This window comes from Carassius carassius, chromosome 32, assembly GCF_963082965.1.
Source record: "Carassius carassius chromosome 32, fCarCar2.1, whole genome shotgun sequence".
NCBI lineage: Eukaryota > Metazoa > Chordata > Actinopteri > Cypriniformes > Cyprinidae > Carassius > Carassius carassius.
Window position 1 is genome coordinate 17,069,241 of NC_081786.1, and position 23,724 is coordinate 17,092,964.

The 23,724-nt window shown below is 37.0% G+C and overlaps 3 protein-coding genes across 7 annotated transcripts in view; 2 read left to right on the top strand and 1 right to left on the bottom strand.

Annotated features, from left to right (window-relative positions):
- Positions 1–5,063, top strand: part of adam12b (ADAM metallopeptidase domain 12b) — a 96,866-nt gene extending 91,803 nt beyond the window's left edge. For all 3 annotated transcript variants that reach the window (XM_059520569.1, XM_059520570.1, XM_059520571.1), the window contains 3 exons: positions 153–374; positions 3,395–3,564; positions 3,642–5,063. In XM_059520569.1, the coding sequence (XP_059376552.1) occupies positions 153–374; positions 3,395–3,564; positions 3,642–3,681 (432 nt within the window). In that variant the 3' untranslated portion in view covers positions 3,682–5,063. The remainder of the gene's footprint in view (positions 1–152; positions 375–3,394; positions 3,565–3,641) is intronic.
- Positions 5,064–5,894: 831 nt separating this feature from the next.
- LOC132112872 (fibronectin type 3 and ankyrin repeat domains protein 1-like) lies at positions 5,895–12,791 on the bottom strand. 3 transcript variants are annotated; one of them, XM_059520573.1, is made up of 11 exons: positions 12,685–12,791; positions 9,392–9,560; positions 9,144–9,268; positions 8,452–8,533; positions 8,212–8,286; positions 7,968–8,033; positions 7,710–7,875; positions 6,639–6,782; positions 6,479–6,556; positions 6,302–6,346; positions 5,895–6,229 (listed from the first exon to the last, which is right to left on the bottom strand). In XM_059520573.1, the coding sequence occupies exons 2-11, from the start codon at positions 9,493–9,495 to the stop codon at positions 6,140–6,142; spliced, it is 975 nt and encodes a 324-aa protein (XP_059376556.1). In that variant the 5' UTR covers positions 9,496–9,560; positions 12,685–12,791; the 3' UTR covers positions 5,895–6,139. The 3 variants fall into 3 exon arrangements, with proteins under 3 accessions (XP_059376556.1, XP_059376558.1, XP_059376557.1); XM_059520575.1 differs by lacking the exon at positions 12,685–12,791 and having other exon boundaries at positions 9,371–9,497; XM_059520574.1 differs by lacking the exon at positions 5,895–6,229 and having other exon boundaries at positions 6,297–6,394.
- dhx32b (DEAH (Asp-Glu-Ala-His) box polypeptide 32b) lies at positions 11,916–20,701 on the top strand. The gene is made up of 11 exons (XM_059520572.1): positions 11,916–12,388; positions 12,718–12,911; positions 13,397–13,775; positions 14,455–14,685; positions 14,809–14,902; positions 16,060–16,209; positions 17,604–17,795; positions 18,030–18,170; positions 18,496–18,686; positions 19,001–19,191; positions 19,557–20,701. Exons 1-11 carry the CDS (start codon positions 12,113–12,115, stop codon positions 19,735–19,737), a joined length of 2,220 nt encoding a protein of 739 aa, XP_059376555.1. The 5' UTR covers positions 11,916–12,112; the 3' UTR covers positions 19,738–20,701.
- Positions 20,702–23,724: the final 3,023 nt, after the last annotated feature.

The window sequence follows — 23,724 nt, forward strand, 5'->3', positions numbered from 1 at the left end:
TTATAAAAGAGGACCTAAAACAGTATTGAATTGTGAAGCAGCATATGCAATAAGATGTTTAGATTGTTTGCTCAGTTTAGCAGTAAGAAAAGCGGTAGAGCTCGTATTGCATTCTTGTGTCTTTATTTTCAAGAGCTGTCTGTTTTCCACAGATGTCTCATCACAGTTCGGAGCCTCTCCTTCCTCCACACAACTTCCACAGTTTGCGTCGGCTGCCTGAATGTCCCACGCGCTGCCAGCCCGTCCACATCAGCCACCCCATGCCCATCACAGGTCTGCAGCTTCACAGGACTCTAGTGTCACACACACACTCGCCAGGCAGAGCGGCAGGCTTCCACACACTCCCACGCCAGCTGCCCTACGCTAACATCCAGGTAAGTGCTGTCACCATGTACCAGACATCCAACCCTGCAAAAACTCACTCCATGGAAGTAGCATTACTACCCCAATTGAGCTGGCCTCAACATGTAGTAGTACATCAATCAAGTAACTCCTTAATGTAAGTAACATTGGCACCAAAAATCACAGCTGCTCTCCCTTATCATTTGCTTTAGCTTTATTTCCCACTCGGTCAAAACCAACATACACAGGTTAATTCAATCCCGCAAAAGTGATGTAGAGTTTGACAAAATTTGAATAGAAGTTGTCAAAAGAGACGGATTAAAAACATATTTATACCAGGTGATAACTGTAAATGCATCTCATCTGACAACCTGTGATTGAATTGTCAAAAATGTACTTTAATAGAGAATAGGGAAATAGGGAGGTGGGTACTTTTGTAAGAGCTAGGATATCTGATGTAGGAGCAACACAAGTGTTTTTTATTTAAATAATTTAAATAATACACTAAATAGAAAAAAAAATGTCTGGTGCAAACAGTTTTAATATAATATAATGCAATACAATAAAAAAAATGCACAATTAAATATCCATTATCAACATATATACTGACAATAAAAATATATATGAATATTATCGGATCAACTTAAAAACAATGTCATGTAGAATCAATGCTTTGTCATGTAGCTCCTGATTATTACACAATGTGAGTATGAACATTATGCACAAAATAGAATCACACATTCATTTTTTTATGAATTGGCATTAGAACTGTTAGCCTGTAATCACAGAAAATATTGCAGAAAAAGGCTTGTGGGTCAGGAGGTTTTATCATAAGGGCCTGTTTACCCAGAAAAGTAACTTACTAGACTGATGTCTCGCTCACGTCATACATCTTTTCCAGCGTCTCTTGCATGTCTCTGCATTCTAAAAACGCGGCACTCAAAGTTAAAATAAATTAAGACCCGTCTTGAGTCCTTTTTTTCCCATTCCAAGTTTTATAATGAAAAAACGTGTTCTGTGTAAATGACCCCTAAGACTGCAGCTGATACAACTTCATTGGTTGAAAGCGACTGACAGATGCAGAAACCAAGTGGAGGGAGATGAGACATTAGCAAGGACGTTACACTTTCCATAGCCGCACACAGCACATACATTTCTAATATGAAGTTTCCAGTTGAAGATAAATAAAGACAAAAAATATTAAAGTGGGGTAGACAGAGCGGGCGGAGGAGTGAAAGTGATACAGCGAGAATGAGATTGGACGGGTGCATGAGAGCTTTCCTGTGAGATGGGATGAGAGACGCCCGTGTGTGAAGGTATGTGGTTTAGACGATAAGTGCTGCTCGGGGACGTTGGCAGGATATGCTATCAGACAGCATGAAGAAGAACATCTGTTGCTTTAAATCTCAGCTTGACTTCACGGCTGTGGTTACATCCAGCACACTGTGAAAGGCTCACCCCAACGAGACATTCTATATACATATTATAAAAGTGCAAGATGGGTATTTGGATTATAACACATATGATAACACATTGTATTCTAAAATAACAAACCCAAAGGTTGATCCATGAGATAGGTTTACTAGATTCTCTTTAAAAAGTACTATTAAGGTTGGAATTTTGAGGTAGGAGGCTGTTTCGGTTTTTGCCCGTAGGGTAAACATTTTACTCCAGAGGAAAGATAATATCCGATGTAACTGCCTGTAACAACCATATTATAAAGCTCATAAACCTGTTAAATGTCACAGTATGTGCAAGGATACCACAAAGGGATGTGACTTGTAAAATACTGTTGACATGGAGCTCCACACATAGGAATTACATTAGAAAACACATAACAAGATCCTACTTTTTACAATACAGCTATCCATTTTTGTACCAAAAATGAATTCCTTGCCCCATAGACTTGCATTGTAAATTCATTACTGTATTTTGCTACAGAAGCTGCATATAGATTATGCCACAGATTCTGTCTTGAAGACGTTTTTTGCTCCCCATCAGTTGCCTTTCATCAAAAGCCTTTCAGAGCTCACATTCTGTAGCTGTGTCACACAATACAGAAGACTGATGCATTGAAGTTAGCTTGGCTTATATAATGACCTCATTGAAAGTATTCACATTAAACCCTTTAACATATGAAATCACCGTGGTTTGTTTAGTGCTCTCTGAGTGCCCTTTTCTACTTGACTGAGTTCACATTAATTTGGGGAGCCATGAAACACTTTCACCTCTTACGGTGTTCTCACAAATTGGCCTCATGGCTCGACACACCGCCGTGCACTCATGATTAAAAGGTCTTGTATTGCCGTAATGACATTGCTTTGTCTAGGATGAGGGTTTTGCAGGAACGTATCACTTTTCTGTACAATGGCTGTTCCAGAAAGACACAAAAATGGATTGATTTTGTTGTCTCAGCATTTTGGATTAGTCAGTTTCTCCAGTGTTTTCCACAAAACAAGGCTGAACAGCTGTGAAAAGCTAACAGCTGTATGCCATGACCTCATCCTCTGAGTAAAATGGTAACACACGATGACCTCTTGACTTAACATGGGGTGAATTGGATGTTGGGGATGGGAGTGCTGCACATTTTGTTTTGTTATTCTGCATTGTTGCCAGCAGGGTTCGCCAGGAGTGTAATCACAGCTCCATCTAGTGGCATTAGTATGCTATCATATATACAAATAAATCTATGACAGGGGTTCTAAATTCTTTTGACTCAAACTGACTCAAAAATTGACTCAAAACTATGTGTGTGTGTGTGTGTGTGTGTGTGTGTGTGTGTGTTATATTAAACATTTTAAACATTAAACAGTTTATTTATTCATGACTGACAAATATGCATCACATAAAGTTTTATGTTTTGTGTAATTTAAATAGATATTATTGAGGTATGATTACAGTTAGATTGCTTTAATATATCATTCATAATTTAAATACTTCAGTACTTTAAGTCATATTGTGGCCCAATTTGAAGGTTACTGGGACCAGGGGGTCTATACAATAGTTTAAATATGTGTGATAAACCAGGAAATCGTCTGTCTTCTATCTATAGGACCACGACAAGCCCAGTCCCCCACAGAAACCACTTCCCGCAGACCCCTTAATCAGAGGTCACGGGGTGGGTCGAAGCACATCTGCAGCAGGAGTGCGGATACCTGGACCTCTAGCCATCCCGATTCCAACTGTACCACGACCGCCCCCTGCCATACCACTGCCAAACAGGTCAGTCCCACTGTGATCCTGCTGGCAAAATCACATATTTATGGATGAAAACTAACTGCTTTTTTGATACATCGTAGGCCTCTTCCCAGATTACCACAGCCCTTTTATGATCACTGACATATGGACACCACAGCACTGGGTGAATTTCACCAGCATCTGAACACACTTGTTTGCACTATAAAAACTCTGTTAGACCAAGTGACCACCCCTGCAGAAACTCCACGGAGGGTCTCACAGAGAAGAGGGCTGCCCCGACACCTTGGTGCTCCGCCTCCTCAGAAAAGGTGTTAGTTTGTCCTCGCTCAGGTACTGCAGAACTATTTAAGATGTATATTTATTGTGAGGAGGAAAATATGTGCTGTGCTTGACACCTTTTTTACTGTCTGACAGTTTTTTGTTTGTTTTTACATGTTGAAAATAAGCCGACCAATCATGTTTTCCTTTTTTAAGTGTTTTTATTCAGTTTATATTATGTTAAGACTTAGATTGGTGTTGTGAAGATCAAAAAAGGCCTGCTTTAAAACGACGCGGCATGTCTGGGATACTGGAGTACAAGCAACATGAAGTCTAATTGTTTAAACACAGAGCGCTGGAATCAGTGCCACTAAGTGCAAAAAAATCCGAAATAATTACTTAATTGATGCATGATGATGAATGATGATGTCATGAAGGAGGAAGTGATGTGAGCCAAACCAATTGACAAACCAACTTTTCGGGAGCTACAGTACCTTAAAATCACATATGCTTGAGCAAATGCAGTGCTACAGTATCTGACAAAGCAAGAATCGCTATTACTATTGCTACATATTTAGCTCTAAGCATTCAGCTTTGTTTGTAATGATACCTCAAATTATGCGACTTCTTGAGGAGAGATGTGCTATATGACAATTAATCAGCCAAAACGGAGTTACATCAATTAGGGCTGAGTCGTCTAGAGAACAGAATATGCATTGCAGCTGCATAGCAACGGCTTGTCCAGTTTATCTAAAGAAAATGAAAAAAATCCAGGCCGTATTTATAGTTCAAACACTTGAAAGGTTGTGATGTTCATTTTTCCAACATGCTTTGAAACATTCAGAGAAATACCAGCGGCAACACAAAATATGTAGTGACACCACAGACCTTAAAATATCGCGGAATAGCAGATCAGCATTCCCACTGAGCCATCAGCATCCAGCAGCTGTCATGTCTGTCATTATGGCCTTGTTGTGCTGTATACACCTGTTCTGTGAAATATCTTCCAATACTTGAGGTTATAGATGTTGAATTTTCTGTACTGCATTTCTTGTATTATTTTTGACAGTATACACAACCAGTCGAAAGTTTAGTGTCAATGAAATTTTCTTTCAAAGAAATGAATACTTTTATTCAGCAAGGATGCATTAAATTGATCAAAAGTGACAGTAAAGACTTATCAGTAAAGATTTCTGTTTCAAATAAATGCTGTTCTTTTGAACTTTTTCTTCATCAAAAAATACACAAACACTGAAGACTGGAATAATGATAAAACAGAAGATGGTTATTTTAAATTGTAATAATATTCCATGATATTACACATTTTTACTGTATTTTTGATCAAATAAATGCAGCTTTATACATTTAAATTAAATGTATGCATTTAGCAGATGCTTTTATCCAAAGCGACTTACAGTGCATTCAGGCTATCAATTTTTACCTATCATTTGTTCCCGGGGAATCGAACCCCCAACCTTGCGCTTGATAAGGCAATCCTCTACCAATTGAGCTACAGGAACACTAACTTTATAAGATATTTCCAGAAAAAAAATCTTACCAACCTCAAACTTTTGAATGATTAAAGTAGTCTCTTTAGGCAAATAGTAATTTTTCATAACCTTTTCACAAAAGTGTTCAACATCAAGATGATGTAAAGTACACAGGATGTAGTAAATATTACTGCTGGTGTGTGTCGCCACAACTATGGCATTTTTACACAAGTGGTTCCTTCTTGCCCATAACAGAAAATGAATGGATCCTTTCTTTATGCACAGCTGGGCTCACTGTTATTCATAAACTTATGAGATTGTTGTTCTGCTTAGTACTTCACCCTGAGGGAAATTACACTTCAGTGTTTCCACATAATATTCCAGCGTTGTTGCTTTGGGAGTATAACAAACCCAGCTGTCACAGTGTTTCATTCAAGCCAAGCCTGTGTGTTTTCTTTATGTTCTTGTTTACCTATTTACAACAATGTATGTACATTTCACCTTTTTATATGCACTCATGTGGATGTGTTAAATACTCACTTGTTTTGTTTTTGTTTTTTTAATCTGTGGTCAAAGATGATTGCTCAGTTTTTGCACTGGGTGTTGAATTCATTATTCAATTTTATAATCCACAAAGTCCATTTTCATTTCTATGAATTAGGATATTAAAAGGGAACTGTGAATGCCTTCAAAAAATATAACTGGATACTGATAATGTAAGGACTTGAACGAGAACAATAAACGAGGATTTTATTATCGTGAATTCAAGAACATTTTATTTTACACTACAGAAAGATCAAAGTTGTTTTTAATAACTTAAAGCTTTAATGTAATGTGTAAAATATGAAAGATCATTTCTTGTCTCCATAACAGAACTGTCCTGCTGATGTCAGTCGATTTGAATCTTCCAAGCTTATAGTATCCAGCAAGTGTATGATGCTCTGAAACAGAAATTGTCTTTTTGTTCCAAGCTACAAAATATTAATTTGTTCATGTATAGTTTGTCAGGTTACCTGTCTCCCAAATGCTTTTGCCATATCCGCTGCACCTGCTCCATACTACATTAGGGTGTAAATATCATTTTATGAGAAGTGTTATTAGTTTCCCTGTGGCAAAAAAATTTGATTGCACTACTCGGATTGTTTAATCATTTATGCATTATGAATATCATCATGACCATAATCTGTTACCTCGTTCTTCATGTGGTGATCTGCCCCACTGTCAAGCAGAAGTTTCACCAGCTCTACATGGTTATTCAGCACAGCGACCTGAAAAATGATAACCAAGAACTCCAATGGTGCCATCCATCTGTTCCTCGACAATTTTAGTGGATGTTTTGATGATGAATACCATTAGTGGTGTCTTGCCAGCTTTGTCACGGACGTTTACATCAGCTCCAGCCTGGAGGAGGATGGAGGCGACCGCAGCGTTTCCACCGATGGCTGACACACGCATGAGAGGAGTCCAGAGAGACACTTTATCTATCACATCCACCTGTTAGAGTACAAGAACACATGCTTTAAACTGACAATACAGGGTCAAGCACACCATTTGACAAAGTAATGGGCCGAAAACAGTACCTGATCATATGAAATACCTTCATAGGAATAGTTCACCCAAAATTGAAAATTTCGTCTTTGTATAACTACATTATTCATTTAGCTGACGCTTTTTATCCAAAGCGACTTACAATTGCTATATATGTCAGAGGTCACATGCCTCTGAAGCAACTAGTGGTTAAATGTCTTGCTCAGGGACACATTGGTGTCTCACAGTGGATTCGAACCCAGGTCTCTCACACCGAAGGCATGTGTCTTATCCACTGCACCATCAACACCTTGTGATAAAAACAACTTCAAATTGCTTCCAGCTGAAATACGATTACGCTATCCATAATATTGTTTTCTCCAAGGAGAAAGTCATCTTATCTAAATCAGGAGAGAAATGTGCACGCATCAAGCACTTTTTACAAGTAAAAACAGTTCTTAACAAACATGATGGATTTTGATATGAAAAGACAACAGGGTAAAGAATGTTTCACTGGATGAAGCATTATTATGGGGCATCAGTTTAAAGTTAAAATGCCTTAATGACAGAGTTGTTTCTTACAAACGCACAGCTTTTTGCTTCACAAGACGTTAATTGATGGACTGGAGTCGTGCGGGTTACTTGTGGATTATTGTGATGTTTTTTTATCAGCTGTTTGGACTCTCATTCTAAAGGCAGCCATTCAGATTCAATGCAGAGGATCCACTGGTGAGCAAGTGATGCTAAATTTCTCCAAATCTGTTCTGTAGAAACAATCTCACCTTGGAGGGCCTGTGGGGGAGTAAATTGTCAACAAATATTCATTCTGGGGTGAACTATTCTTTTAAGGTTGTTTTTTGCACACATTTAAATGGTTGAAAATGGACCTCGGACCTCACAACCATCTTGGATCATATATTTAATGACAGGCAGGTGTCCTCCATCCACAGCCCAGTGGAGCGGTGTGCAGCCGTCCGTGTCTCGGGACTGCCATGTGGAGCCGCAGTTACGCAGATACTTCACTGTGATCAGGTGACCAGCGAAACTAGCCTGCATTAGACTGATAAAACACATGCATAGATGAAAATATATATTTGAAAACATGACTCATTCTGAAATTAATCTGCATCGAAAAAGCATATGCAGGCTTACCTGTCTTTTCCAGTGCTGTCTCTCTTGTTAATATCAGCTCCATGCTTCATTAAAATGTCCACTAAGCTACAAAAACAGATGCTGATCATTATTAGAAATACATGACTATATTTCAACGAGTTTACTCTTTTATCACATAGCAATAACTAAACATAGACTAATGTGAGATTCAGTAGCTTGCTGTGAATTCATCTCTCTGTACACCAGCTTTGTGTTTAAATGAATAACATCAGAACATGTTTACCTGGTGAAACCTTTCTGTGCTGCCACCATGAGAGGGGTGAACCCCATTTTGTCATAAACATCCACGTCGACCATTCTAGAAGAGGAATTACATGAGAGGGGTTATGAATAATGTGTGAACTGGCATTTAAGAGAATATTTTACAAAAAGGTTAAAATGTTGTCATCATGAATCACCCTGTACCACATAATAAAGAGAGGCTGAAGAAGCTTGAAGTGATGAAGTGTGTGTGTGGTCTCACCCTGACTGTAGAACTGTGCTCAGCTCATCCTCATCCTCCCTGTTCACAGCCTGGTGGAGGTTCTTCCCACTAAACGGCTCTCCTGTGGACAAACCATCAAAACATAATAAAACATGAAACAAATGCACTACTATCCAAAGGTTTAGGGTCAATAAAGGTTTTTAACACTTTTGAAAGAAGTCCCACTTAGCTAGGCTGTATTTCATTGATCAAAAATACAGTAAAAACTGTAAAATTGTGAAATATTATTACAATTAAAAATAATTTTCTATTTTAAAATTTAATTTATTCCTGTGATGGCAAAGAAGCTATTACGTCAGTCTCCAGTGTCACATGATCCTTCAGAAATCATTTTAATTTGCTGATTTGCTCAATAAAGATTTCTTATTTTTATCGATGTTGAAAACAGTTGTGCTGCTTAATATATTTCTGGAAACTGTGATACTTTTTTAGGATTCTTTGATGAATGTAAATTTCAAAGTACACAATTTACTACAACTCGAAAACTTTTGATCATTTATATGCATCTATGCTGAAAAACTTTTGAACTATTGTGTACATTTTGTGCGAATTAATTCCTAAAGGTTTGTGTTTCTACCAATAACAGCAGAGAGGAGCATGATATTTTCTAGGTTTAAAATAAGAAAATAATAGACCAAGGCTTTAACTGGAGGTACTGTAAAATATCTCACGGGCGGTGAAGACAGAGACCATGGGGCTGAGGATACATTCCCCTGATGCTCTGGTGACCCTCAGCCTAAAATTATAGGAGGTGCTTGACTCCAAACCCGCTACAAGATGATGAGTGCTGTACCCTCTGTGATAAAACACCAATACATTATTATTACATGGACTGTTGCTAAAAGGCCAGTTTTGAACATGTTGTAATAACTTTTATATTCAAAGAAATGATCTTCACCATCAAACAGAGAAAACTGACATGTATACGGTGCTGTATGTGTGTGTTTTGGGGTCCATCTGCTCCACAGAGAAGCGGGTCCAGCGTTCAGGAGGGCCATTTCGAGGTTTATTCTCTTCATTCATCCAACTCAGCTCAATGCTGTGGTGAGTGACCTTCTCAATCACAAGAGTAAGCTCTGGATATTTTGCTGGAGAGATTGAAAAAAGTATATGGCAGATTCTTAATATCATGCATATTGTTTATAAAGTTGTAGGATTAATGTAAATTTTGGATATACAGTATTTCGCCTTGCAGTAATATCCAACACAGTTATATTACTTTTTGTATGTGTGTTTTTGACAAGGGTTGAAACCTTAACCAATCTATGGTTAATATGCAGTTATGCGATACAGCAGCATCCATGGTAGGATCTTGCTATTCATGTGTGACTTATGGGTAAACTGCAGCCTATTGGTTTCATCTTAATAAAGGTCATGAATATCACATAACAATACACCAACAATAACTAACCACAAAAGATTGTTTCTGGATTAGTGATTAAGTTAAAAGTTTACCCATTACTTTTTAATCTCTGTTGCTGGAGAAAACTTTAGACTTCTTTTCTTTTCTCCTAAACAGGGCTGGAAACAACATAATTTTCAAAAATAAATAGGCTAGATTGATTTGTTAAACAATGAATAAAATGCAGCTCTTTATAAGGTAATAAAATATTATACCTATTTATATTTGCATATTAGCATTACTACTAGCATGTTGTCTGTTTATTAGAACTAATAAAGCCTATATAATAATACCTTATCCTGCAAGAACATATTTTTATATCCCTTAATTCTACCCGACACCAAAACTTAACTACGATGCCGCGAATTGGGAGTTTATTGAGGCAAAAGTCGTAGTTTTTAGCTAATTATTAGACATGGTCCTGAAATTAAAGAGTCACCGAAATATAAAAAAGTTTTAGCTGACTGTATTACCATGTTAATCAAATGTAAGTGCGGAATACAGCAACTCAGGTAACTTAGGCATAATAGGACTGCATTATAAAACTATGTTGCAATAGTAGTATTGTTTTGAATAAAGTTTTTCTTACATTTTTAAAAACCATTCTATCAAACATCAAACAGGCTGCCTACTAGCCTTAACACAAATCAAATGTCTACCTGAGTTCATCGTTGTCTCCTTGTAGTGTAGCCTACTGTAGAGAAATGTTAGTTTGTTGCCTCACTCTTCTCTCGCGCGCACATCTGACCGTGCGAGCATTAATGTTGTCATGGTGACAGCGCTGGCGCACAATCTTTGGACCATTTAATTTTTATTTTAGTTACATACATTACAAAAAATATTTTTATTAGTCTTGTTTTAACATGAGAGCGATGTATGGTTATTGAGACTCCTTGTCTTACCCTGTAGTCACTTTCATCAGCTTGGGCTCTTTTGTGATGGGATTAAATGCAGAACCTGATTTTACCAAGTGAGACATGTTCCTGGGACAACATCTTTGTTGACCCAGGAACAACATCGTGATTAACCATTAACCATCGTGATTAATTTCTTCAGATTTGAAGAACAAGTTTATAGAGTTTGTGAAGTTTACGCTTACAATCACTGTTAGGTGCTTCAGTGTCATTCATCTATCATTTCCTCTGATTTTAAGGATCACTCATGGTTAAGGTTAGGTTTAGGTGTAGGGATATGGTCAAGACTACATTTTTTTGAGTAAAATGTTGTTCCAGGGTCAACAAAATATGTTGACCTAGGAACAAATCTAACTCAGCAATATCAGGACGTACGGGATTAAATGACCACATGACCGCTCGGAATCTCTGCCTGCGAGTCTGAGCGGTGATTCAGTGCGCTAATGACGAGACGTGCGAATCGGTTCTTTCGAACAATTCATTCAAAGAACCGGATCGAAAGCGATTGTTTTACCTGGTCCCTGGCATGCTTATTAAAGGATTTGAAATAAATGTTTGGCTCACAGTTTCAAAATTATTTTAGAACTTGCATAACCAGAAAGAAAATGTACCCATACCATCACAAAAATATCCTGATGTTTTAAGAATTTATTAGTTAAAACCTGTTTCAGCTCTAGAAATAACTTTAATGACTTAATTAAAATGTAAATAATTTTAAGTCATCTTGAGGCCCCCTGGACATTCACTGATGACCCTCTGGTTGAGAACCTTCGAATGTAGATTATTAATAAAGGCTCTTTCTTTTTTACGTTTTTATTTATTTTTTTGTGTCCACATTCAGTTTGTTGCAGTTATGATTCAGCTGATTAAACCTAAACCTGGTAAATCTAAACATGCTTGAATTTAAAACAACCAATTATACTAATTAATTTACATTCCTTGGTTAAAACATTTGCATGTCTTAACAATTTATTAAAATCAACTCAGTTTCATGCCTTGATAAAACTGTCAATTCAATCAACGTTTCTGCTATTAAACCATCTGCTTTTTAACTACTACGGCCGGTTCTCGATTCAATAAAAAGATCCGATTCAAAAGAATGATTCGTCCACGAATCGCTCCTCACAAGTGCACACTCACTGAGCGGGACAACTGATGACACAAAGGGTCTGTATCTCCTGAGCGCGGGTTCCTAAAACTCCTCTGGAGGAGGTAACCTGTTTAAGACCATGAATATGTCACAAAACTAACAGAGCGTGTTTCGGTCGATTTGTTCAGTTTGATTTATTTGTGCAACTGAAGAGAGAAGCGCATTAGGTCACCGATGGAGATGGAGCTATCAACAGATGTGGAGAAACTATCTGAAGCCTCTTTTCTACAGTCTACATCTGAAACCAGCGAAACTCAAGATACTGAAACGGATGATCTGCTAGAGTTAAATCAGTTCGACGGGCTCCCGTTTTCTTCAAGATATTACAAACTATTAAGAGAAAGAAAAGCTCTGCCGGTGTGGGGAGCGAAATGCGAGTTTATGGCCAGTTTGATGAGCAGCCAGATTGTGATAGTTACTGGCACAGCTAAAACAGGACAAAGCACTCAGGTGAGCTTATATGTTATATGCCAAGTGTGTTTATCATAAAATCAGGATATTCATTTTATAGTAGTTTAAATAAGTAGGCTATATTAATATTTTATTTGAACCTCATTCCATGTTCAGGATGAATTAGGGCTGAGTTTTGAACTGATCTTCAGTTACTTTTATAGTGAATTTGTTGAATCTTTTATCATTAATCTCATTATTTTATGCAAACGATCACATAGTAGCCTATAGGGCAGATGAAACCTATTCATGGTTAATTTATCACTGAAAGCGATTTTATTTTTGAATAGCCTTACAGCATGTGGTTTTCTGTGTTAATCTTCATTAAGATCCCTCAGTGGTGTGCAGAGTTTTGCCTGTCTACGCAGTATCAGAACGGCATGGTAGTGTGCACTCAGATTCATCAACAGAGCACGGTGGAACTGGCCCTCCGTGTGGCTGATGAGATGGACGTCAACATCGGCAATGAGGTTGGATACAGCATCCCACTTCAGACCTGCTGCTCCCCTGACACTGTACTGAGGTGTGTATATGATCCCTAGTCATGTAAAGCCTCCACAGCATTATTTGGTCATTTTCCCTGGACCTTTTTTCCATTCAATTCTGCAGTCTTCCCCTCCCCCCTTCATTACCACCACACGTGCATCCCCTTTTCAGGGGCGCCTGTCCATCTAAACAATATAAAAGCTAACAAAAGGCTGGGGGGACTCGGTCTGGGGGTCTCCACGGCAGCTGCCGTGTTTCCTTACTGCCCATATGCTTCATCAGAGCTTTTAGAGCAGCCGTAAGTCAGTCTGGCGAACAAACAAAAGAGCCAGAACAGTGATTAAAACAGTTGAGAGGGTCTGACTTAATGAAAACACTGACCTTAAGGAAATCACTGACTATTCCCAGAGAAAATTATCATCCAACCATGTCTGCTTGTCTTTGCTTAGCTCGTTATTTTTGTTTGTATTAAATCGATGCTGACTCTTGAAGAAGCCTGCAGTGACATCTGTTGCTTTGCAGATACTGCACAGATGATGTGTTGCTCCGGGAAATGATGTCGGACCCCCTCTTGGAGCAGTGTGGCGTGGTGGTCATTGATCAGGCCCAGGAACGCACCGTCAGCACAGACCTGCTCCTCGGGCTGCTCAAAGATGTGCTCCTCGCACGACCAGAGCTCAGGCTGGTCATCCTCAGCGCCCCTCACTCCGCTGAGAAACTGCTACGTCACTATGGAAGCGCTCCTCAGATCCGGCTGGATGGGCCGCAGCCGTGCGAGGTGGTGTACGGTAGCGGGAGAGGAGGTGTGAAGGATTACCTCTGCTCTGCTCTTAGACTGGCTCTGGAGATACATCAGAATCAAAAGCATGGAGACATTGTGACATTTCTGGCAACTGAGCAAGTAAGAGACATTTAAACATTAATAGGTGAACTTCTGTAATTGTTTACATTTTGTTGACATTTTAAAAATATTATTTACAAATAATTTTAAGTGAACAAATAAATCACATTCTTTATATAATATAATATATATATTTTTTATTAGTTTTATTTTTATTGAAGGAAGAACAGAGTGACGTATTATTACATACAAAAAGAGTTAACAATGCTCCTGTTGATTATAATATAATATAATATAATATAATATAATATAATATAATATAATATAATATAATATAATATAATATAAATCCTGTTAATACTAATAAAATATATAATTTCCTGTGGTTTATGTGGGTAAACAGACATAAGTACTCTACATATATATATTATTTTATGTATTATGTACAGATTATGTACAGATTTATGTACAGATTCTGATTCTGATTAATGTGCTAATTATAATGTAATTATATATATATATATATATATATATAAATTGTATACATAAAATGCTATATATATATATATATATATATATATATATAAAGTACTTCTGTATGTCTGTTTTTATATTTATAAATTCAATAACATAACATAACATAAATGCCAACCTGCCTTCCTTTGGGAATCTTGCATAGAACAGAAGATGGTCTAATTTCCATGGTAATAAAAACATATTTTTCTCTTCTTTTTTCAAGGAGATTGAATGTGCCCATGCCATTTTGCGGAGAGAGGGTGCCAATCTTGCAGTAGCTCATGGCGAGCTTGTGCCTGTGTCTCTGTGCCCTGAGCAAGGAGACAGTCCCTCGGTGATCTCTGAGGAGAGCAAGAGTAGGAGAGTCTTCCTCACCTGCAGCCCCAGTGAAGATTTGTTCTGGGCCGTTCACAGCATTCGCTTTGTGATTGATGCTGGAGTGCAAAAAAGATATGTATGTAGTGATTTTGTTTTTATTTTGAACTTTATAGATACTTGTCCTTATTATGAGCTCTGTGTTATATACTGTATACATTTTGATTGGTGGACATGGAACATTGATGTTTTATTGTGACAGGTGTACAATCCTAGAATCAGAGCCAATTCCATTGTTATTCGTCCTATCAGCAAGAGCCAAGCTGAGAGCCGCAAACAACTTGCAGGCCCAACAGGTGAGCACTTTGTGTTTTCTAAAAAAAACATTTTTGTTTTTTTAATTCTACACACATTAACATTTGAAGGTTTGTGATCAGAATTCTTTTTTTTTCTTGAAAGAAATTAATATTTTATTCAGCGAAGACACAAACTGATTTACATTGACAGCAAAGACATTGATAATATTAAATATATATTTATATATATATATATATTTAAAATAAATGCTGTTCTTTTGAACATGTTTTTTCCACAAAAAGATTAAGCAATACAACTGTTTTCAACATTGAAAATCATTAGAAATGTTTCTTCAGCAGCAAATCAGAATATTGGAATTATTTCTGAAGGATCATGTGAAGAATACAGAAATGATGCTGATAATTCAGCTTTCCCATCACAGGAATAAATAATAGGGATGCACGATATATCGGCCACTATATGGGTATCGGCCGATAAATGTTAATTTTAATGTTATCGTTATCGAACCTATAAGAACATTTCGCTGATATATTAAAGCCGATAAATAATGCATTATTTCCTGCAGAGGCACTTCAGATGCGCACTGTTCGCCATGATGGTTTTTCATTGCTTGAAATATTGGAATCACTTCGAAAAGTTGAATACAGTGAAGTGCAACATGTGCAGGGCAAGTCTGTCATAATACAATGAGAACATTACTGTTAATAATAACCTCCACTTTTATTTTTATTTTATTATTTTCATCAACAATATGGTTTAATTAAAATAATTGAATTATTGTGGGTGCGGAGTCTATTCAGTTTAATTTATCTATGGTAGATGATTTTTGATGATTTTTTGAACATTACGTAAGTAATGTTGCCTTGGGACTTGTTTGCATTATTTTATTTCATTTTTAAGGCTGCTTTATGTTTGATTTATGTTGAAATGGTTTAATGTTTTTTTCATTAATGTTCATTAATGGTTTTTAATGACTTTTTGTAATCAGGCTCTCAAAAATTATATAAAAATTTGGATTTAGATTTATCAGACAACATATCGTTTATCGGCTTTCATATATAAAGAGTTATCAGTATGGCCGAAAATGGCCAAATGACCAAATAAAAGCAGTCTGGATTAACATAAACAAATTTAAAGTTTCTTAAATTTGTTTGCATGCCCTGAATCATATTCCTGAAATGTTTTATTTCGGCAGGCAAGTGTTTCTGTTTATATCAAGAGGACGCATCACTTCCTGCTGAGAGCGTCCCTCATATTCTTGAGTCTGACATCACTTCCACTGTGCTCTTCCTGAAGCGCATGGAAATTGCTGGCCTGAGCCACTGCGACTTTATTGACAGACCAGGTAAGATACAATTCTTATATGATATACCTAATCTCTTTAAATTTCAATCAAGTCTCTTAAAACACAGCACTATAAGGCACACATACAGTTGGTATGCGCTTACTTCCAAATAAAGAGGATCCATTTAGAAGTAAGTCTCTAGATATGGCTTGGGATCCGCATTCAATGTAAATTTAGGTGATTTATTGCACCACTAATAAAATATTGTGTAATCTATGTTGCTACACTGATTCTAAACAGTGAATGTACTGTATGTATATTTTTTCACATATTGAAGATAATCACATAAAATTATTCATAGAATTTCTCACACGAATCTGAGCAGTCCAGCTAAATACAAACAGGTTATTCACTGTCCGCTGTTTACAATAACCAAGCAAAGCTGGGATCAGCCAGGTTCTCTTGGCTCACAGTAAGGGTGCAGATGGGCCTGTCCTGCTCACTGCTGGTATTAAGAGGTGGTGAGCCGTATGTTAGCTGAGCCGACAGCACTCTGACTGGGTTCATTGTTCCAGAGATAACCTGCTTCCATAACACACACCAGTCAGATGAGCAGCTTCATTAGTGGAGCTACGACAACAGCATTTCTCTGAAAACAACATGGTGGGATAAACTAGATGAACTTGTTTATCTCATGATACAAATATGTGAGGCGCTTTTGTTCTGCCGCAAATTAGTGAGAGTTTGTTGTCTGTTCACTTTCTGCACTGTCAGGAAAAATGCATTGCAGATCACAATTTATACTTTGTTGACTTATTCCAGTAATAATACTAGTTGGTGTTTTTTACAATCACCTATAGCTTTAACGAACTCATAATAATGTTTTGTTCTTATTTTATTGAAATTAACTAGACTGCAATTTTTATTTTTAAATCACACAATTAATTTTTAATGATGTTGATTAACTTTATGTCAGTTGAGTATTGTTTTAGTATTATTTATATAATTTTATAGTATATTGAATTAACATTTTTTTTGTATTTTCAGGTTTCATTTAATTTTTTGTTTAAGTTTTAGTTTGGTATGTGCTTTTGTAACTTATTAGTTTTTTTATTTCTATTTATCTTTATGTATTTATTAATTTCAGTTTTAGTATAGTATTTCAGCTATAAAAAATTATTTTATTACTGTTAGTTGTAAAGACAGTTGACATGGGTCAGATTTTTTTATTAGCCAATCAATATATATATGTGTGTGTGTGTGTGTGTGTGTGTGTGTGTGTGTGTGTGTGTGTGTGTGTGTGTGTGTGTGTGTGTAAAAACATTATTATTTTTTAAAATAATTATTATTTTATTAAATTGTACTATTTTTCTACAAGAGATGAATAGCAAACTTGGAAAACTGTTATTCATATTTTCAAATACATATTAAATATTTATTCACTCTTACGATAGATCCAGAAGGCCTGATGCAAGCTTTAGAGGAACTTGACTATCTGGCTGCTTTGGATGATGACGGAAATCTGTCCGAGATTGGAATTATCATGTCAGAGTTTCCTCTGGAGCCACAGATGGCTAAGACTTTGCTTGCGTCTTGCGAATTTGACTGTGTGAGCGAAGTGCTGACCATCGCTGCCATGCTAACAGGTAATCCTGTCTCAGTACAATCCACTCAACAGCTGTACCACCATGTGTCTGCGTTTTCCATAATGTCTGTGCTCCGCTCAGATGTATTTGGAACCTGTGTCAACTCACAGTGACCTTCAATTGAAATGTTAAATATAAAATAAAATTAAAAACACCAAATTTTTATCTTTGTTAAAAATGTATTTACAAATACATTCATGATTGATAATAAAGCCTTTTCTCTTTTTTATTTAGCTCCGAGCAGTTTCCTTACACCCCCAGTGGAAGTGAGACAGAAGGCCTTGCTGTTTCATCAGAGGTTCCAGCATGCAGAGGGAGACCACTTCACCCTTATTAACATCTTTAATGCTTACCAATATGCTAAGGAAGGGCCATGTGGGTGATTTTTGTGCATTAAAGCAATTAATTGAAGCCACCGAAGTTTATAATCCACGAGCATACTATTAATGAAACAAGACAGTAGACAGTAGTTCAGACAGGACCACTTCGGCAAGTTACTGGAGTTTATTGAATCACAATTTATCTTTGGCGGTATGGAGGGAGGGAGGGTACGAGCAGTTTGAGCATACTTACCGAGCACTATTACCGAACACTATGCCTACGTAGCCTGACTGAACCAACGCTGAGCACGATCTGACTAACAAGATCTATCAATTATAATATATAAAGTGTTGAAATCACATTCACATGTGTATTTCAGACTCTAATGTGGAAGGATGGTGTGAAGACCATTTCCTCAGTCTGTCTGCTCTTCAGACAGCGGATGCGATACGCTCTGAGCTAACAGAAATCCTGAAACGACTAGAGCTGCCAGTGTCTTTACCTGCCTTTGGCTCTAAAAGCAACAGCCTGAACATCAAACATGCCCTACTAGCTGGCTTCTTCATGCAGGTATGGATATATCATATACAAAATAAAACACTTTTGAAAATTGTAAGATATTGTTGTGCTTTGTACTAAAGCAACTCTCTAATGTACAAAGGTCAGAGTCTCTCTAAATCTGAACTAGAAAGAGGATTAATCTCTTTATAAAATGCACTTTGTTAATGCACAATAGTGGAAATGGGAGCACTTATTCTGTCTCAAATCATTGCATTGGCGCAGAAAACGTCTGTGATGAAGGCAGATTAGTAAACGGCATTACAAATTTAGTGTTTAGTGCTCTACTGCATTTTCCATTGTTTAATCTCTGTGGGGTTTTCCAGGTTGCGAGGGACATTGATGGGTCAGGGAATTACTTCATGCTGACCCATAAACATGTGGCTCAGATCCACCCGCTGTCTGGCTATGGAACCGAGATGCACAAGAAGAACCTGCCAGAATGGGTTCTGTACCATGAGCACACGCTGTCAGAGAACAACTGCATCAGAACGGTCTCTCAGATCTCAGCACATGAGTACGTACTGGACCATCTGCTTGTCTAGAACTTAATACTCACAATGAATACATCTCCAGCTGTATTTGTTTCAGAAAGTGACTTAGTTCATTCCACCATTCCACTATTATACTTTGTTTATATAAAATATTTTTTATATCTTCCTTCTCTCCTTTCCTCTTTTATCACCTATAAATTATTTTTATCTATTTTAACTGTAAATGACAAGTCCTTTTACAGTTAAATTCTTTTGTTTCATTAAAAATTTCTTTTATTTTTAATTTAAGGCTAGCAAGCTATTTACTCTTTTTCTTTCAACCATTTAAACAATTTGTTCTTCTGTGCTTCGTAATCACGTGGTTTCTTTTGCTGTTTGCTTGTAACAGGTTCATTCAGATGGCGCCGCAGTACTTCTTCTACAACCTGCCACCTAGTGAGAGTAAAGACCTACTGCAGCACATTATCGATCACGGTTCAGCTGCCCCATCTAAAGGCAAAAGAAAACCCCAGACCCCCAGCAGCCCCGCCAGTGAAGAGCAGAGCCATGAGCGGTGTACCATACAGTGACTGAGGAAATAGAATGCCTCGCCTGTTCTTACCATGACAACAAACAACCTGCTGGTCTATTACACAGTAACCATGGAATTTCTGAGGCACAACAAGGAATCCAAATTAGTTTAAATGATTAATCAATAATGGTGAAAAGAAAAGATCTAATCTATTGCTTAAATTCAAAGGCCGGGGGGGGGGGGGGGGGGTTGCATTTAGTATGCCCCCCTTTTCAAAGCGCCCGGGACGATGCTTCTAAGTAATAGCAGTTTGTACAGTTTGTCTTCTCTCTGCTGAATTAATAGCAATTTAAATAACCTACTGCTGTGCAGTAGTTAATGAATAAACTGTCGATTGCTTTTATAGTGTCTACAATGTTCTTTTTAAACTGTAGCTACTAGTTAGCATTTTAAATAATATATAAAAATAGAATGTAATTCAGCCATGTGCATCATAGTATCATTGGACATTCATTTCTTTTTTGCATTGATTGTGCTTCCCATTGGTTATTGAATTTATGTTGTTGTTGTTGTTGTTTGTTTTTTTTTTGTATATGTATTTATTTGCAAGGTATTTGTTCAGCTAATATAATATTTTTTTTAATATAATTAAGCTCAAGTTCACTGTGATAATTTGCATAAAATAAGTAGTTTACAAATGTATTTGACTTTTTCTTCTTCTTCCAAACTTCTTATACTGAACAAAGTCCAAAAGGTGTTCTGAAATTATCTAGAACTTAATTCATCATGTCTATTATGTTGTAGTGTAGTACACTTGCCAAATTTCACTGCAACTTTAGATTCTGATCATTTTCATTCATGTTTCACATCACATTGAACACTATACGTAAATCAAGGGTGTCATTTTAAAACATGTCATGACAATTATCTTTTAGACGCTTCCTGTGGTGAAGTTAAGGTTTTATGATATTGTTGAAAATTGATGTATGGTGTAGATATACGTTTGATTCAATAAAATCCACAGACTTGTTTTAATATTTTAATTCTTGAAATGTATCGTCACGCAGCTGTTCTTTCTAACTAACTAAATACCCAGTTTACTCATATTATTATGACAGATGGCAGAGGTGGACGCGACGCTTGCAGTTTGTAAACAAAGGTTTTGATTGGTCAAATTAATGCCGACGTCATCCTCAACACTTGCAGACGCGTCGCGTACTTTTCGCTAATTATGAGATCCGTGTAGTTTTTCGTTGCGTCACTGTTTGCAACAAATGCAGTATTATATATAATAATACAAAAAGAAGACTTTACGGATGTAAGATGTTTGAAGATGTCTATTTTCCTTTTTATTTTGTTATCAGCTATTCAAATAGTCTGTCCGCGCTTGTAAGGATGTGGAAATTGGCATATTTCTCAAAGACGGCGTGAAAATGTTTCATCTGAAAGATGGGCATATCAAAAAGCAGAATGAAAAAAGTCGCACCTGTGTCAGTGACAGAGGAAACCGTCAGTAGCAGCGGCATTCACCGGGATGAAAGTCATTTATTTGGTCCCTCAAACAGCAAAGCTTCAGATCTGCGTGTGTCCGTCAGAAGGAGAGTCCAGGCAGACTGGAACAGTGAGGGACAGGACTCTGAGTTTTCAGCCGAGGATCTCGCTGAGGAAGTAAGCAGAATCCTCGCTGAATGTGACAACACTGATATATCACTGAACAGGACTTCTTATAAGATGCCAATGTTTGGATCGAAGTCTTTAGGACTTTACTACTACGCCAAAGGCCAAGACTGCAACAACGTTTACAGTTTCAGCACACGTGACAACAATGAAATGAACACAGTGAACATACCAACTTCCATTCATGAAAAGGTAGGACTACTGTTCATTTTTAGTTTTCACATTAAAATGATATGGCTTCTTCTTTTGACAATGACAATGGCAATAAATTATTAATAGAAACTATTAAAGCTATTAAGTAAGAAATAGCTACCTATGTATGGCTTTCTGAACAGGTCAGGCCTCAACAAGACAACATAGAGAGCACAGCAACAGCTCCGTAAGTGTATTCCATCAATTATTGATCTGAACTTAGTGACACACATCATTTCCCCTCAACAAAGTTAGCTTGTGTCCAGACCAGTGCCACGCTTGGTAGAGAGTACTGGTCTGTAATGTTAATTAAAAAGAAAAATAAATATTTATGCATTTTACTTGTACACAACATTTGATCATTTGGTGACTTTAGATTTCTACTGAAAACGAAAATCCCTGTATTAACTGAAATCCTCTCTTTTTATTATTATAGGGGTTAACTAAAATAAAAATAAATATTGATGATGTGGTAACACTTTAGAAAAGGTCCCATTAGTTAATGTTGGTTAATGCATAAAGCATCTTTGTTAACGTTAGTTGATAAAAACACAGAATGTCACTGTTAGTTCATGTTAGCTCTATTAAATAATATTAACAGACACAACTTCTAATTTTAATAATGCATTAGTAAATTTTGGAATTAACATTAACATTAAGTGGGAAGTCGTGGCCTAATGGTTAGAGAGTCGGACTCCCAATCGAAAGGTTGTGAGTTCGAGTCCCGGGCCGGCAGGAATTGTGGGTGGGGGGAGTGCATGTACAGTTCTCTCTCCACCTTCAATACCACGACTTAGGTGCCCTTGAGCAAGGCATCGAACCCCCAACTGCTCCCCGGGCGCCGCAGCATAAATGGCTGCCCACTGCTCCGGGTGTGTGCTCACAGTGTGTGTGTGTGTTCACTGCTCTGTGTGTGTGCATTTCGGATGGGTTAAACGCAGAGCACAAATTCTGAGTATGGGTCACCATACTTGGCTGAATGTCACGTCACTTTCACTTTTTTCACTTTCATTAACTAAATTTAAGAAATAATTTAGGAGTATTTTTTATTGTTAGTTCATGTTAACTAAAATTAACAAATGTAATCTTACTGTAAAGTATATTTTACACATTGTATAATTTGATGACTTTAGATCTCTATTAATAATGAAAAAGCACTATTGATGTGTTTTACTTGTATATTTTATAATATTTTTTAACATTTGATTTGAGATGTCTAATGAATAGCAAAACCCCTTTATTAACCATAAAAATCCTCTTTTTGTTATTTAGAGGTTCTGGAATTAGCGGTTCATCTGTGGCCTTGCCCATCATGTATGATGCTTCAGAAGAGGACCTCATGAACACAATCGAGAGGGAGTTTGGTTAACAACCACAATAATCTTCTGAGACGACAAAGAAAAAGAGAAAATATGTATGAGAAGGAATATTGATAAATCACCAAAAATTATTATGGATCATTTTTATATTAACCACAGATGTTTTGGCATGAAATGTTTGATCATGTACACAGGCCTGTCTAAAGTGATTTAATTTACAGCTGAGTCCATGCTATAAGGAAGACTGCTTTAGAAGCCTGTAATTCTCTGAGAGTTTGCATATGCCTAATTCAGGATGGAGTTTATTCAGTTTATTAAGTCATTATTCTAATAAAAAAGGAAAGGAATAAAAATATATTCTGCGTCTGACATTTTTTAAAGAATAATATTCTGTAAAGCAGCTTGCCAGAGAGAACAACATATGGAGTGGATAATTTAGTTCCATTTCCTGACCACATTTCCATGCAAAATCCTCCACCCGTCTAAGACAGGAATGCACATCAGCAGTTTTAGTGGCTCCATGGAGGCCCCCAACTGCCCTAAACTACCCTGATGTATGTTCACCAGATTGAATAGTCTCCAAACTGCTGCACACAAGGAAAGTCATGCAGATAGCCTACTGTTATGCATTTTACCTTTGGAAATAATCTGGAGATTGTTTAAAGTAATTTGTTTTATTTTAGATAGACCCTGTAAGTAGCAATAAAAACTACATAAAAACTAAATGGCTCCTAAATTTAAATAATGTCTGTTAGAAGTAGTTAGTTTTGTCAACACCAAAAGCTGTCTATAATCTTCTTTCTTTCTGACATTTTTAGTAGGGTGTAGACAAAAATCGGCATGTCTCCATACTAGAC